The 14,108-nt window shown below is 39.9% G+C and overlaps 2 protein-coding genes across 3 annotated transcripts in view; one reads left to right on the top strand and one right to left on the bottom strand.

Moving 5' to 3' along the window:
• meox1 (mesenchyme homeobox 1) overlaps window positions 1-10,534 on the bottom strand; it is a 68,050-nt gene extending 57,516 nt beyond the window's left edge. The window contains exons 1-2 of one of the 2 annotated variants that reach the window (XM_057827088.1): window positions 10,403-10,534; window positions 9,492-9,598 (exon numbers count right to left, since the gene is read on the bottom strand). In XM_057827088.1, coding sequence (XP_057683071.1) covers window positions 9,492-9,587 — 96 coding nt within the window. In that variant the 5' untranslated portion in view covers window positions 9,588-9,598; window positions 10,403-10,534. Of the gene's footprint in view, window positions 1-9,491; window positions 9,818-10,402 lie in introns of those variants that run through there. The other variant, XM_057827087.1, reaches the window with a different exon arrangement.
• A 449-nt stretch (window positions 10,535-10,983) lies between these two features.
• Window positions 10,984-12,009, top strand: LOC130910058 (ADP-ribosylation factor-like protein 8). The gene is made up of 2 exons (XM_057827096.1): window positions 10,984-11,269; window positions 11,676-12,009. Exons 1-2 carry the CDS (start codon window positions 11,147-11,149, stop codon window positions 11,886-11,888), a joined length of 336 nt encoding a protein of 111 aa, XP_057683079.1. The 5' UTR covers window positions 10,984-11,146; the 3' UTR covers window positions 11,889-12,009.
• Window positions 12,010-14,108: the final 2,099 nt, after the last annotated feature.

Here is a 14,108-nt window from a genome sequence, read left to right as displayed (position 1 = left end):
TGCAATAAACGTTGACTCAAATGAGTTCAAGAAACTAAATTCGTTGCTTTATGAAGAGTGAAAAAAGCTGAATTTAACACAGACGAAATCATTCGGCCGATCAGAGTGAAGTATTACCGAAACAAAATGGTGACGTCACGTACCGTAATGGTCGGCAAGGGATCGCCGCATACGTTTCTTCAACACAACGTGGCCGTTTAAAAAAAATTGGTTTATACATTTCTGTCTCCATCCATGTACCCGTTTATAATGCGCACCATGATTTTACAAGTTGATTTTTTGGGGAAAAAAGTGCGCGTTATATTCGGGAAATTACGGTATATACAGCTCATATAATCATGTAACAAAAAAGAGCAGCAAAACTAAGTAACATTGCAACATCAACTACATGCCTGAATAGGAGTGGGAAGAAGAACATTTATTTCATCCCACCCCTATTCTCATCTAATCAAACCAAGAAAATTTATTGATGTAATTAAGACCTTATATCAGTATACAGTGACCAGACCATAGGTTTGTATAACCTTTTAAATCTGTAGATAGTTCGGCATTGCTTGTATTGCATCCCGAGATTATTCCAAAGTTTCACTCCACACACAGACACACAAAAACTTTTACGAGTTGTTCGAATTATTGGTATTAAGTCCCCGTTTACCTCTTAAGTTATGACTTCTGTCTTTCATTGTAAAAAAGTTTTACAATTTAATTGGTTATACTTTGTTGAATGCTTTATAAAGGATTATTGATGTATTATACTTTACAAGATCGTTAAATTTTAGCAGCTTTGATTGAATATACAAATTATATGTGTGATCCAAAAACCCAACCTTTTAACCAGTTTAAGAGGATGGTAAAGATGGGGGATGCTAATGCTAACCTTAGGATCATTCAGTGAACACCTTAAAAGGCTAAACTTACATTCAGTCATGCAATATTTAAAAAATAAATAAACTCCGGTTTCCTCCCACATCCCAAAAACATGCATGGTAGGCTGATTGAACACTCTAAATTGACCGTAAGTATGAGTGTGTGCGTGAAAGGTTGTATGTCTCCTTGTACCCTGCGATTGGCTGGCAACCAGTTCAGGGTGTACCCTGCCTACTGCCCATAGTTAGCTGGGATAGGCTCCAGCACCTCCGCGACCCTCGTGAGGAAAAGCGGCATGGAAAATGAATGAATGAATGAATAAATCTTATATGTTTACAAAACAGGCTAACCAGAAGCTTCCTATTGTAGCCAGCTTTCAAGTTGCTGCTAGGTCCTTCCAGGGTCCTACAATCAGTCAGCGGAGGCCTCAGTTGCCCACACAGATGCCTGATCAAAATACCTTTTTATCGGCTTTTTTTGTAGTTGTTGATGGCCGATGTTGGAAAGCAGTACAAATATCGGCCTGATATATCGGTCGGCTGATATATCGGTTGACCTCTACATGAAACAAAATAATCAAAAGTGCAATTAGGCTAATATAAAAACACAGGTTGGGAACAAGTCAATTTGGAATAAAGTGAAGAACTGACTATCAGCAAGTGGTGATTTAATTCATTCCATAATCAGTCACCATGCTTTCATCACTCATCCATCCATTTGATATGATATTTACAATACAGTGGTACCTCTACATACAAAGTTAATTCATTCCAGCACCTTCTTTGTAGGTCGAAACGGTTGTATGTAGAGCAGGATTTTCCCATTAGAATACTGTACATGTGATTCCATTAATTCGTTCACCAGTGCGAAAACCTACACTAAATCCTTAATAAATGTTGCTGGTACTATCGCAAATAGCAATTACACAGAGCAAAACAAATTATGAGTAAAAATTGGAATAATAATATAATAATAGTAATAATAATACCTGTAATAATATGACGAATCAGGCTCTAATGTGGTGGATGTGTTTTGCGTGGTGTACCTGAACGCACTACGTGGCTGACTTAACAGAGTGAGAGAGGACATTTTACTTTCACTTTGTTCAGCTGCGGCAGACAGAAGGCATGTTGTGTTGCACAGGTTCCAAAAAAAATGATTAAAAACCTGACGAAACTGGCAATTTTTTTGCGATGTTACCACAATAACAATTGTCACCTTAACTTATAAAGACTGGCCAACGGAGGTCGGAGGAGGACCGTCGAGATCGTAGACATTCTACGGCCGTATTGTCAAGCCAGTTCCAGGACGGCACACCACGCTCATATTTTTCTATCATTTCCATCTTCATTTCAATGGTAAGCCTCACCTTTTCCCACTACCTGCACTAACATTCTTTGAGCCTATGTTGTTTTCTCGCACACCAAAATCCGCTGTGCGTCAGTCTTGCGGGAAAACAAGCTGTCATATATAGTCATATTTCGAGCATGTCATCGGATGGAGAAACAAATGGCAAGGCAAATTTTACGTCGGATGTTGAAAAGATTGTGTGTCGAACAGGGGCGTTACCGGGGGGGGGGGGGTGGTGCAGTGCCCACCCACAGAGACGCTCTGCCCACCCAAAGAAAACTGAATGTAGTTCTAACGGCAGTCTGGGCACCGCGTATCCCATCCATATAGTACTGATGTCGAGGTACCACTGTATTTGATTGCATTGCAGACGAAGCAGCTATTAAATTTTATCCACCTATCCACACATCAGTCTATTTTGCTTTGGATTCATCCAGCAATTCATTCCGTCAAACTTCCATCATTGCTTGCAATCACTCATCGCTCAACCTTCATCATTCATGGATTCATTCATGGATGGATTATTCCGTTCCATCATCATCAATTCAACCTCATCTATTTTCCTCCCGTAGCCCAGATGACATCCCTGTCTCAGCTATGTGAACAATTACACCACATTACCAGCACTCATCATCTGTTGGCATGCATTTGGCACTCTTGCTCCTCCTTGCTGTCATCAAGAGAACCTCGTGAACAAGTCAGAGGACTAACTTTAGACTCCAGACCTTGAAGTCGGAGCAAATTTGTACACAGGGCGGGAACATCTGCCTGTGAAACATGCAGGGAGGCACCATGGCTTCCCAGGCGACGCCCACAACAAACAAGACATGACTTAAACATGCGTGCGTTATCGTGTGCTCCTGTGACACACATGCACTCATCATGCAAGGATGTATTTCTCATCTCAGACCAACACGTTTTGTGCAAACTTATCAAAGAAAGTATTTTACCATGAGTAAAATATTAGTAACTTCAATACACCTCTACAGTAGTCAGTCAAAGGCTAGTGTCGCCATGGTAACTGACATTGTAAGGAGAACATCGGCATTCTGGCACCTGCTGCCGGCCGGCTCTTTTCAGGGGCGGATTCTGTCACGTTAGCTCATATGGAAAAACGATTCCAGAACTTGCCTCATCTCTCACATGGTTTCAATCACCTTCTGCTACAAGGTCACAGGTTCTGAGTGAGAACAGGGCCACAGTGAACCAGGCCTGGTTCGACTGCTGAACCATCCAAAAAAAAAAAAAAAAAGTGAAATATCATCGCACATAGGAAGTAGGCACTCCACAATGTTGAAAACAGGGGGGAAAAAAAGTTACAGGGTGGCGTGGGAGAATTCACCCGGCGTGTCGGACACACAAATTCAACAAAAGGAAAATTTCTTTCCCATCTCAACCAGCCAGAACCAGCACCGATGGGGGCCTTCACATCATGTCTGTCAGCGCTACTTTCTCTGCTCTCGGCGGGCACGCCGGAATGGATTTGTTTGCATTTTCGTCGGGGTCGGAAGTGTTATTTGGGTTTTTAAGTCGAACTGTTGGTGGGTCTACTCCATGGGAAACATGGAATAAACCTGACGGTCAGTCACACTGTGACTAATAGAAATACACAAGCAGGTCTATTGATGTTCAACATAAGGATGATGACTCTTTTTCCATATATTTTCTAACTTCAAAAAGTACATCCCCGTACTAGAAGTCCATTGCCAAGTAGTGCTTTCCCTGTAGGTACTCAACTTAATTGAGTTTTAATAAGAGAAATGTGACATGAAATGCATAGGATTGATAAAGCACGCAACTGGATGTCTTTGAAATGAGATTTTGGCATTTGAAAAGAGGTGATCTAATCACTCTTGGGGGAAGGAGGGCTGCAAAAACCAAATCAAATGAAACTTCATGCACTTGCATTGGACTGTTTTTTGGTTTTCCGCAGTAGAAAATACCATATGCTGCTTTTACAGCGTATTTGCACTTTACTGGATGCACCCTTAGAATCAAACTCCAGCAGGACCGAGAACCAAAAGTGGTATTTGGTATGTGGCAAAATTGGTTTTACCATGTGGCATTTTTTTGTCGTGTGGCAAAATGGATTTTGCCATGTGGCATTTTTTTGGTAAGTGGCAAAATTGATTTTGCCATGTGGCATTTTTTTGGTATGTGGCCACACGTTTTTGCCATTTAATATGAATGGAAAATTTGGATGTGCATAGCCGTCAATGGCATAGCCTTATTTGGGTGCCAGCTGAATGTCAATGCGCTATAACGGTTAGTGAATAGTCAAAAATCAGAGCCACACATGTCTTTCTGCCATTTAAAATAGATGGAAAATTTGGACGTGCATGGACGTCCATGGCCTGCAAAAATGTCATATACCAAAAATAATGCCATATACCAAAATCCATTTTGCCACATACCAAAAAAAAAGCCACATGGCAAAATCAATTTTGCCACGTCATAAAAAAATGCCACATGGCAAAATCAATTTTGTCACATGGCAAAAAAAAATGTCACACGGCAAAATCCGTTTTGCCACATACCAAGTATCACTTTTGGTTCTCGCAAACTCTGCCTGAACAAAGCCAAATGACATGCACTCAACCAAAGGCTCATTTATGCTACACATTCCATGACGGCGGAGCGATGGCATACACCCTACGCCGTCATTGCGCATTCGAAATTCTGCGTCAAGGGAATGCGTTCTGTAATTCACCGCCATGGGTGTAGCTTTTTCTATGTACAGTTTTGGGGGACTCCTGTTGAATTCCTTTGGTTGTCCTCCGGTCATTGACAGCAATGGCAACGGAGATGGAATGTGTGTATTTGCATCTTTAGCTAATAAATATTAAGCACAAATGTTTATACAAATGTTGAAGCGTAGGCGACACAGAAAACGGCGGTGGTGTTGTGCTGAACAATGTTCTGAGCGGACCACTCACAGTCCTTCCACATTTACGTCACACGTCAGGCCACGTCGTAGGGTCGTGAATCGGGTCTGCGTAAACGACGTAGGTCCACCCTCACCCCTACGCAGAAGCATAAATCAGCCTTAAAGAGTTATAATACAATTAGGCATGTCCCGATCCGATCACATGATCAGAAATCAGGCCGATCGCGCCATTTCGGGTCGGAACCGGGTGAAAAGGATTGTATTTTTAATTTTAAAAATACTGTTAATGTTAATAATGTTTTTCTGCTTCATGCTCGTACAGCACCACACTCTCCCTCCTGTTAAGCAGTTTGGCCAAACTGTCCAGTGCAGCTGATCTTTGGTACTTAAAGTTAATGATGTTTGACAGGTTTGTAGCTTTGATCTTGCCAGAGAAGCTTCGGTAGCTCCATGATGAAAGGCACAAATGTCTAAACTCATTTGCTCCCAAAAGCGTATAAATACGTTCTATTTTTAATCGTTTCAGTGTCCCAAAAATGTACTTATACGTCTTTTATGGTTTTTTTTTTTTTTTTCCTTACAAGAGGCATCTCTAGGTTCTGATGCAACTTCGCTACAATGCTCAAAACCCATTTTAAAGCAATAAAACTGGCCACTGGAGGGCAGTAGCGCATTAGGTAAGAACTCATCTAGGACCATGAAAGGAAGGGAAGTGAAGAAAAATAGTCAGGAAACGGAAGTTGGAGGGACCTTGTGAAGAAGCGTGAGAAAAATGTGGAGAACGATGGAAAACAAAAGGCAAACGACACTGGAGGAGTGTTTTGGAAAGAAAACGACACAATCGTCAAAGAAAGATTTTAAAAAATATCTTGATGAGACAGACGGTGATGAGGGAAAAGTTTACCCCGTCTGCCGAGACAGCTGCCACCACAACAGCGTCATGTTCCACACGCGTTCTGCATTACCCCTGAGCCCGAGGTTGAAACCAACAATGAAGATGATGAAAAAAGTGGGACCGATCTTGATCCGGACTCATCAGATTACTGGGAGCCACCTCATTCAACCAGGAGCAGCAAAGAGCCTTCCCCGGATGTTATGTTCAAGTAAATTGTTATGTGCGCAAATGGTTCAGCAGTTCAATAGTTTAGTTATGTGTAAATAAATTGTTACTTTGCTATCAAAAGCTCTATTTGTCTTGTTGTATGTTATGTTATGTTAACATTATTCAGATGTTGGGGATGTTACAAAAGCAAAAAATAGCTGTGTTAAAGTCAAAGTTATGTTTGAAATGTATGCTTTTACAAACAGGTCAATTTCTCGTTTTTTTTCATCAGAAATTGGAAAATTGCTCAAACTAAGCTATTTTCTAATGCTGATATCTAAAGAATGGAAAAAGATGAGAACTAACTTTTTTGTTCATGCTGAAAGAAGAGAGTTTAATCTTTGTTTTGGTGGGTTCCATGTTTATATAGCAATATAACAGAATTTTATGTGGGCCTTGCAAAATCTGTCAAAATCCAGTAAAATCCAGCCTGGAGCGAAGGGGGTTGATCGGTGAAAATGGCTGGGAGTGAATAAGTTAATTATCGTTAAACTTCAAGCCCAGTCATACGTTTGCTGTAGCGACTCATTGTGTAAGTGAGAGGCTGTTCTCGGCAGCGTGACCGTCAAAGCGTAAGAGGATTGGAGTGGACTCACTCAATGAAGCCTTTAATAAAGACAAGCATTTTTTACATTATTGTTTAAAAATAATTCACATTCACAAGGGAACGGTGGGACAGCACGTCCACCTCACAACTCTGGCCTTCCTGTGTGGAGTTAGCATGTTGTTCCCGTGCCTGCGTGCTTTTTCTCAGGGTTCCTTCCACATCCCCAAAAATCGAGCATGGTATGCTGATTGAACACTCCAAATTGTACGTGGGTGTAAGTGTGTGCGTGAATGGTTGTGTGTCTATTCGTGCCCTGTGACTGGCTGGCAATCTGTTTAGTGAGTACCAAGCCTTCTGCCTGGAGTTAGCTGTGATAGGCTCCTGCACCCCCAATACCCTCGTAAGGATAAGCGGTTCAGAAGATGAATAAAGGAACTATATGAATGTTATGAAGAGTGATTAAAAGTATGGCGTTAAAGGTGATGCAATGAAAAATGTGGGTGTGCCTACATTTTGTGCTGGTGCACCTTAAGAAAAAAACTTAGGCGCACCAGTGCAACCAATACAAAAAGTAGGGTGGAGCATTGGCAATTTATATCGCAATTTTCCCAAACAGAGCAATTCAAATTGTCTGGTAAAAACTCTTCTAGTTTTAATATTGCAATATAATATCAGAATCTACCTCAAACCCACAAAAAATTGAAATTGAATTTTTCCAATATCGTTCAGGTCTAATTTACGTATATATATTTTTTGCTTTTAAAAGGCCAAAATGTAAGATAATCCAGAACTACAATGGCATTGCCAAAAGATACAAAAATATACAGTATATGTTTTATCGTCTGCAACATTCCCAGAAGAGAAAGTACTGCAAAAAGTACAGTACAGTAACAGCAACATAGATCATAAATTCACAATGTTAATTTTTTCCAATATTGTTCAGGCCTAATTTATATTTTTCTATCCTTTTTTATTTGCTCAAAAAAACTTTCGGTATCGGATCGGGACTGTATCGGCAGATTCTCAAAATCAGGTGACCCGGACTCGGGTACAGAAATATGCGATCGGAAGGGTGGCAGCGAATGAACGAATTCATTCGCTGTCATCCCTCCCACTTCAAACAGATTGAACGTCTATGGCCGTCAGTGGCAGCCAATGCCAGGCAATGAGGTAATTTTGGGCAATTTAAGGTCATTTACCTGTTGATTTTCAGTTACTTCCTGTTGATTTGTGGGTATTTTATGGGTCATTTCCTGTTTATTTTGAGTTACAGAACAGAAAGTGACCTGGGAATCACCCAAATGAATAGGCAGTAAGTTAAACTCAACAGGAAATTACCTGTAAATGCCCTAAAATGAACAGCAAGTGACCTCTAAATGCCCTAAAATGAACAGCAAGTGACCTCTAAATGCCCTAAAAATCACAGAATGACTGAGAATGCTTTGGTTTCGAATAAACGAACGTTCCTAGTCTAAATGTGTCGAGCACCATCAATGCAGCCTTAGTGTTAACTGAGACCCTATTATGGTGGAAGATTTTGGTAGCAACTTGTTTGTTCCTTTTTATTTTTTAAGACATTGACACCTTTTTAAAACGAAATCTCGATTCTTGGCTGGAGCTTATCGATAACCTTTTGGGATACAAAGTATCACGATATATCACCATTTCGATATTTTGTCACATCCCTACTAGATACAATAAATCAGGATGAGAAGCCTCACAAAAAGATACATTGATTTGACCCAAAAATAAGATAAAAATAAAGATTTGCACATTTTTGTTTGTGTTTGTAAAACAAGGACAGTGTCAGGGAAGCTCAAGTTTGAACTCCAAGACAAGTGTTACCTCGATAGCTAGAGAAATGAATACGACCCCAACCATGGATTGCTTTTCTTCGAAGGCTTTATGTACAAGAGCTCTTGGGTACAAAATGATGCGACCCAGCCAGGAACTGTGATTACTCAGAAAGTACAAAGAAGTACAATAGAGGCTGGACATTTATACTGTTGAAAGGGCGGTGCCGAAGCCCACCTTGAAACGAAACTTTACTAAGAAACGAAACTCATCATCTCACAAGCCTGGGTATTTTTCCGTACAAAAACATCTTTGAGCTGAGACCTTGAGCACCAGGTCCTGGCTAGAACGAAGATAAGAAACCACAGTCCTCCCTTGTATTCATTCAGGGCATATTGAAAAACACAGGAACATAACAGTCCATATTCGGGCATATTGTGATACAGTCAGATACAGTAGTCAAGACCATGAGAAGGCACACTCAACAGATTAATGCTATAATGTTCTCATGCAAGCATAAGAAAAAGCATACAAAATACGATGTATAATGGTTGTGTTTTAAGCATGAATAAAATTCTCTCACAGACAGCAACAGTTGCAGCAAAACAGCAACAGCAGCAATACCAAAATCAACAAAGACAAAAATAACAGCCGCAACATATCAACAAAATCAATGACAGCAAAAGCAGAAACAGCAGCGAGAATGCCAAAAGCAACCACCATGACAGAAACAGCAGCAACAATAGCAGCAAAAATGACAGCAACAGTAGCAGCAGCCAAAAACAGCAGTAAAGACAAAGAGGTGAAAAGTGGGAATGAAGTTCAATTTTCTTTCAATCATGGTCAGTTGGATCATTTAAGTATATGTCAAGATGGCCACTAGCAGGACTGAAGTTTTACTGGCTGAAGAATGGGAAGAAAGTTTGAGGAAATGTTCCACTTACTTTTACGTCGAATGCTTCCCAAGAAGTCCATTGAAGTTTCTCCAAGCAGCTCCCATGTATTTTTTTTCCCCAAAATTGATCCACGAAATAATCCATGTGAGGTCACACTGCAAATTAATGACATCTTAATCAGATTATTTTTCTTAAATCTAATTAAATAATTTTCTCCATTTTGTTTTGAGTACTCCTAGTAGATTTATACTGAAAACAAGGGAAGTAAACTAGTTTTGACGGGTGTTTTTTCAGTGAATCATTTCTATCCAAACAAATCCTGTATGTTGTTTCCAAATTTTTCCTCAATGTGCCATGTGACCAAATCCAGTCTACCTTTGTGTGTCACTTTTAACATCTTCCCCACTTCCTTTTCACCTGAGCTGCACTTCCTGTGTCTGTTTAAAAATCAAATGCAATGCACATGCCAATTATTCATTTGTACTTGAAACACTATTATTACATCCAAACTGACTAGGCCTGACTCGTAAATCTTATTGTCTGTTTATGCCAAACTTTTCATTTTGTCATTTTTATTACAGTGTGTCTTATCCGCTGACATTTTGTGCACAGTTATGTTTTGTGCTTCTGGCGCGCTCGCCTCCTTCCATCACTTTTCTAAATCACATGTTGGATCAGAACCAGTTTGCTAGCAGTGTTCAATCTCACTTAATCCCCTCTGGCTGTGAGCGTACAAGAGTGCCGTGTCCATGTCGTCCACCTCCCTGAGAGGAATTAGGTCATACTTCACCCCCACAAAAATCATCCAGTGATGTATTTTCATGTGCTTTGGTTTGCGTACATCTCAACATTGTGTCATATGTGGGTTTTAATGAGGTACAAAAAATAAAACAAAAAAAAAAATGTTAGCGAGGCTGATAGAGATCTGCTGCATTCTCCAATAAGCACCGTTTACTTACTGGCCACCAGACATAAACACATGGAGGTGGTGTGGGTGTCATTTAGATGCAGCGCCATCATTAGGCCCGTTCAGGTTCACTGCCAACGACTCCCCGGGCGCCCGAGTAGGGAAAAGTGCACAGCAATTACATGTGCTGCACTCAACTTGCAACGGAGCAGGAAATGAGGGAGGAAGTGGAGGTGAAGTCTGAGTTGCGAGTGGCCTTGGATTGGAGAGGCACTTCCATGACGCCGGGTCACTCGAGACCACTTTATCCACATTTAGCGCGACAATGGCTCATCGTGCTTCAATTCCCTGACACACTCCTTGGAATTGGATTCTGAATTTAGCTGAAAAACAAAGCATTTGTTGCACTTCCCTACAAAATATGAACAAAATTAACGCTGCACAATTCTACCCAGAATGTATTTCTAGAAATGTATTTTCCAGAATGAAGACAATGCCAGACCTGTTAAGTTTCACGATTTGGTCTGGAGACTCCCGATTTTGACCCCAATGCTCACGCCTCACGATTAGAAAGCCAAATCTCCCGATTTTCCAAAAATGTCAATTTTTTTTTTTTTTAACGTTTTTGTTTGTCACCGTTTTGTAACGATACCATTCGGCCCGATTTGGAAAGTGACCAACAACGAATAGCCTGGCCGTCTCCGACTTCCCTGCCCTCACTCCCCTTCAGAGCTGGAAAAGCCCAACCAATCATCTGACAGGGAGGGAAGAGGCGAAGCACCACCGACTTCCCAAGATGCTGGCACTAGTAAACCGGCTTTTAGACTGGTTCAAGTCTTTATTTTGGAAGGAAGAGATGGAGCTGACACTGGTCGGCCTCCAGTATTCGGGGAAAACGACGTTCGTCAACGTAATTGCCGTAAGTCTTACCTGCCAGCGATAACTAACTAGCCTAATGCTAATAGCATTAGAGCTAATGATGGGAGAACGATGAGGAAGAAGTCGCTGCTTTACTCTGTGTTTTCATGGATCAAACATCATGGAATATTAAACCACTGCGGTCCTACCCCCACAATATATGAATTTAAGTGAGAAAGCATATCGTTACTTACTTGAAGTTTAATCATTTAGATTCGCTATTATGCTAAAGCTAAAGTGTATACTATACACTTTATTACATTATATCATTATTACTGTGCTGAAACAAAAAATATAAAGTTTCAATTCTAGGTTACAATTCAATTAAAAAACTGCCATGACAAAGATACTTTTAAAAACAAATATGATTAATTTTCTAAATGATGTAATTAATGTTGCTGATTTAGTCTGACGAAACCCTAATTGGAGTGATGGTTGATGAGATGAAGAGGCTGCTGAGGAAGCTGATGTCCAAATTTGTGCAAATGGATGTGATCAGGAAAGCTGAGGATATCCTAGATGTTGATTACAGGAACAAGGAGAACTGGCATGACAGAGGCAACATAGCAGTATCACATGATGCCAGACAATACATGGAGCAAGTTGAAGACTATCTCTGATGCCACCAAAAAGAGGTTCTTTGACAGTGTAGTTAATTTTTACACAAGTGTTGTGACCAAAATGAACTTGAAAAAAAATGGTTGCATTTTGTCTTAGTGATTGTCGCGCGCGCGCGCGTCATCGGGGTTAGCAAACAGAAATCTCCCTATTTGCAATTTCTACAACTTAACAGGTATGCAATGCATTGTCTTCCCCTGAAATGAACTTTCCCAAAAGGAAGACAAAATGTTACCGTACTTTCCTAAAATGGAGAAATATCAACAATCAAGCAATTGCTCTAAACACACTGAGTATAAAACACAAACAAATACAGTGATTCTTCACAGCTCAATTTACGCGCCCTCAGTGCATCCTTGATTTTTTTTTAATGTTGTTGTCAGTATCTTGGTCTAAGATTAAAAGAGTTCTAAAAACATATTTACAATGGGGCAAATAAGTATTTTGTTAACCACCAATTGGGCAAGTTCTCCGTCTTGAAAAGATTAGAGAGGCCTGTAATTGTCAACATGGGTAAATCTCAACCATGAGAGACAGAATGTGGAGGAAAAAAAACAGAAAATCACATTGTTGGATTTTCAAAGAATTTATTTCCAAATTAGAGATGAAAATAAGTATTTGGCCATCTACAAACAAGCAAGATTTCTGGCTGTCAAAGAGGTCTGACTTCTTCTAAAAAGGTCTAACGAGGCTCCCCTCGTTACCTGTATTAATGGCACCTGTTTTAACTCATTAAACGTGTGGGGGATGTGTGTGTGAAGGTGTGTATATGCATGTTCGTTCTCTATGGACGCCGAAACGGCTGGGCATATTTTGACAAATCTTTAGACTGTTGTACTTTATGTTTGTTTCTGGGAGTGTTCTTCGGTTTGATCTCTGTAGGCCTCTATTTAGTACGTAAAATTCATTTGAAACTCCAAAAATTAGCATAGAAAATCCTTGATTGTGTAGGCGACAGCGCCGTCTCTTTCAATTGCAATGTCGCAGTTGGCTTTCAAACTTTACGGGGCTTTGAGTGCTCCACAACAAGATGCTGGTTTGAAAAAAAATAATTGACAATTTTCCGGAATATTACTAAGGGATTAATTTCGGCTGGATATTCTTACTGTAGCGACTGTTATTGATTATGTGTTACGCCCACAACACCCACTCATGGGTAGTAAACATAAAATCTGTCCCTCTCATTCTTCGCCACATTGCTCGCCACAATACTGTACACAGTGATGAGAAGAGATTGTGCATTAACCCCTTTATATTGTCCTTTTACTCTTACTACATTACATCTGCATCTCCCCATTCAGTTGTATTGCGTTCACATTACGCCGAGCCATTCTGCTAATATACTTATATTAGGGCTGTAAAAATTATCGCGTTAACGCGCGGTAATTAATATTTTAAATAATCACGTTAAAATATTTGACGCAATTAACGCACATGTCCCGCTCAGAAAGTATTCTGCCTTTTGGTAAGTTTTACAGCAAGGCTTTTTATGATGTCCAACAGCGAACTCTTGTGGTCGCTTTGCGACATGGTTTATTGTTTTCTTACCAGTTCATTATGGCTGCACGACGTCTCGGGCTGATAATGTTGTGCTTATATGATCCTTGGACAAGATTTGTCCGTAAGTATGGTTGTTGTAAAGAATGTACATATTATGTTAGTAAGCGAAATGTTATATTTTTTGTATGAGACGCTTTTTGTTTATGTTTAGTGAACCTGTATAGCGTGCTAAGCTAACGTTGTTGCTAATGCAATGCTTGTGTACTTTTATTTTGTAGTTTTACGACGGTCTAAAGAGGACAATGGTTTGAGACCATTTTATTAATAAATTAGATGAAAAAGGAAGAAGAATTATTAAGGCGTCGTTCACTAGCTGTCTAGCTTTGGAAAAAGTAGACGCTTCGGAGTGAGGACAGCATAGACAGATTTAAATGAAAGTAGAGTGAAATGCCCACTACAGTCCTTATGTACCGTATGTTGAATGTATATATCCATCTTGTGTCTTATCTTTCCATTCCAACAATTTATTTTACAGAATATATATATATAATTTACAGAAAAATATGGCATATTTTATAGACGGTTTGAATTGCGATTAATTACGATTAATTAATTTTTAAGCTGTAATTAACTCGATTAAAAACTTTAATAGTTTGACAGCCCTAATTTATATACATTAGTCAAGTAGATCTGGTTAATTCGCACAATTGACTTTTCAAGTT

This window comes from Corythoichthys intestinalis, chromosome 21 (assembly GCF_030265065.1).
Source record: "Corythoichthys intestinalis isolate RoL2023-P3 chromosome 21, ASM3026506v1, whole genome shotgun sequence".
Lineage (NCBI taxonomy): Eukaryota > Metazoa > Chordata > Actinopteri > Syngnathiformes > Syngnathidae > Corythoichthys > Corythoichthys intestinalis.
Note: the sequence above shows the minus strand (reverse complement) of the source record. Positions and strands in the feature narration are given on the sequence as shown.

Coding starts and splice junctions, on each gene's coding strand:
- LOC130910058 (XM_057827096.1), top strand. CDS start 11,147: ATGCTGGCACTAGTAAACCGGCTTTTAGACTGGTTCAAGTCTTTATTT. Junction 11,270..11,675: donor CGTTCGTCAACGTAATTGCC/GTAAGTCTTACC, acceptor TTGCTGATTTAG/TCTGACGAAACCCTAATTGG.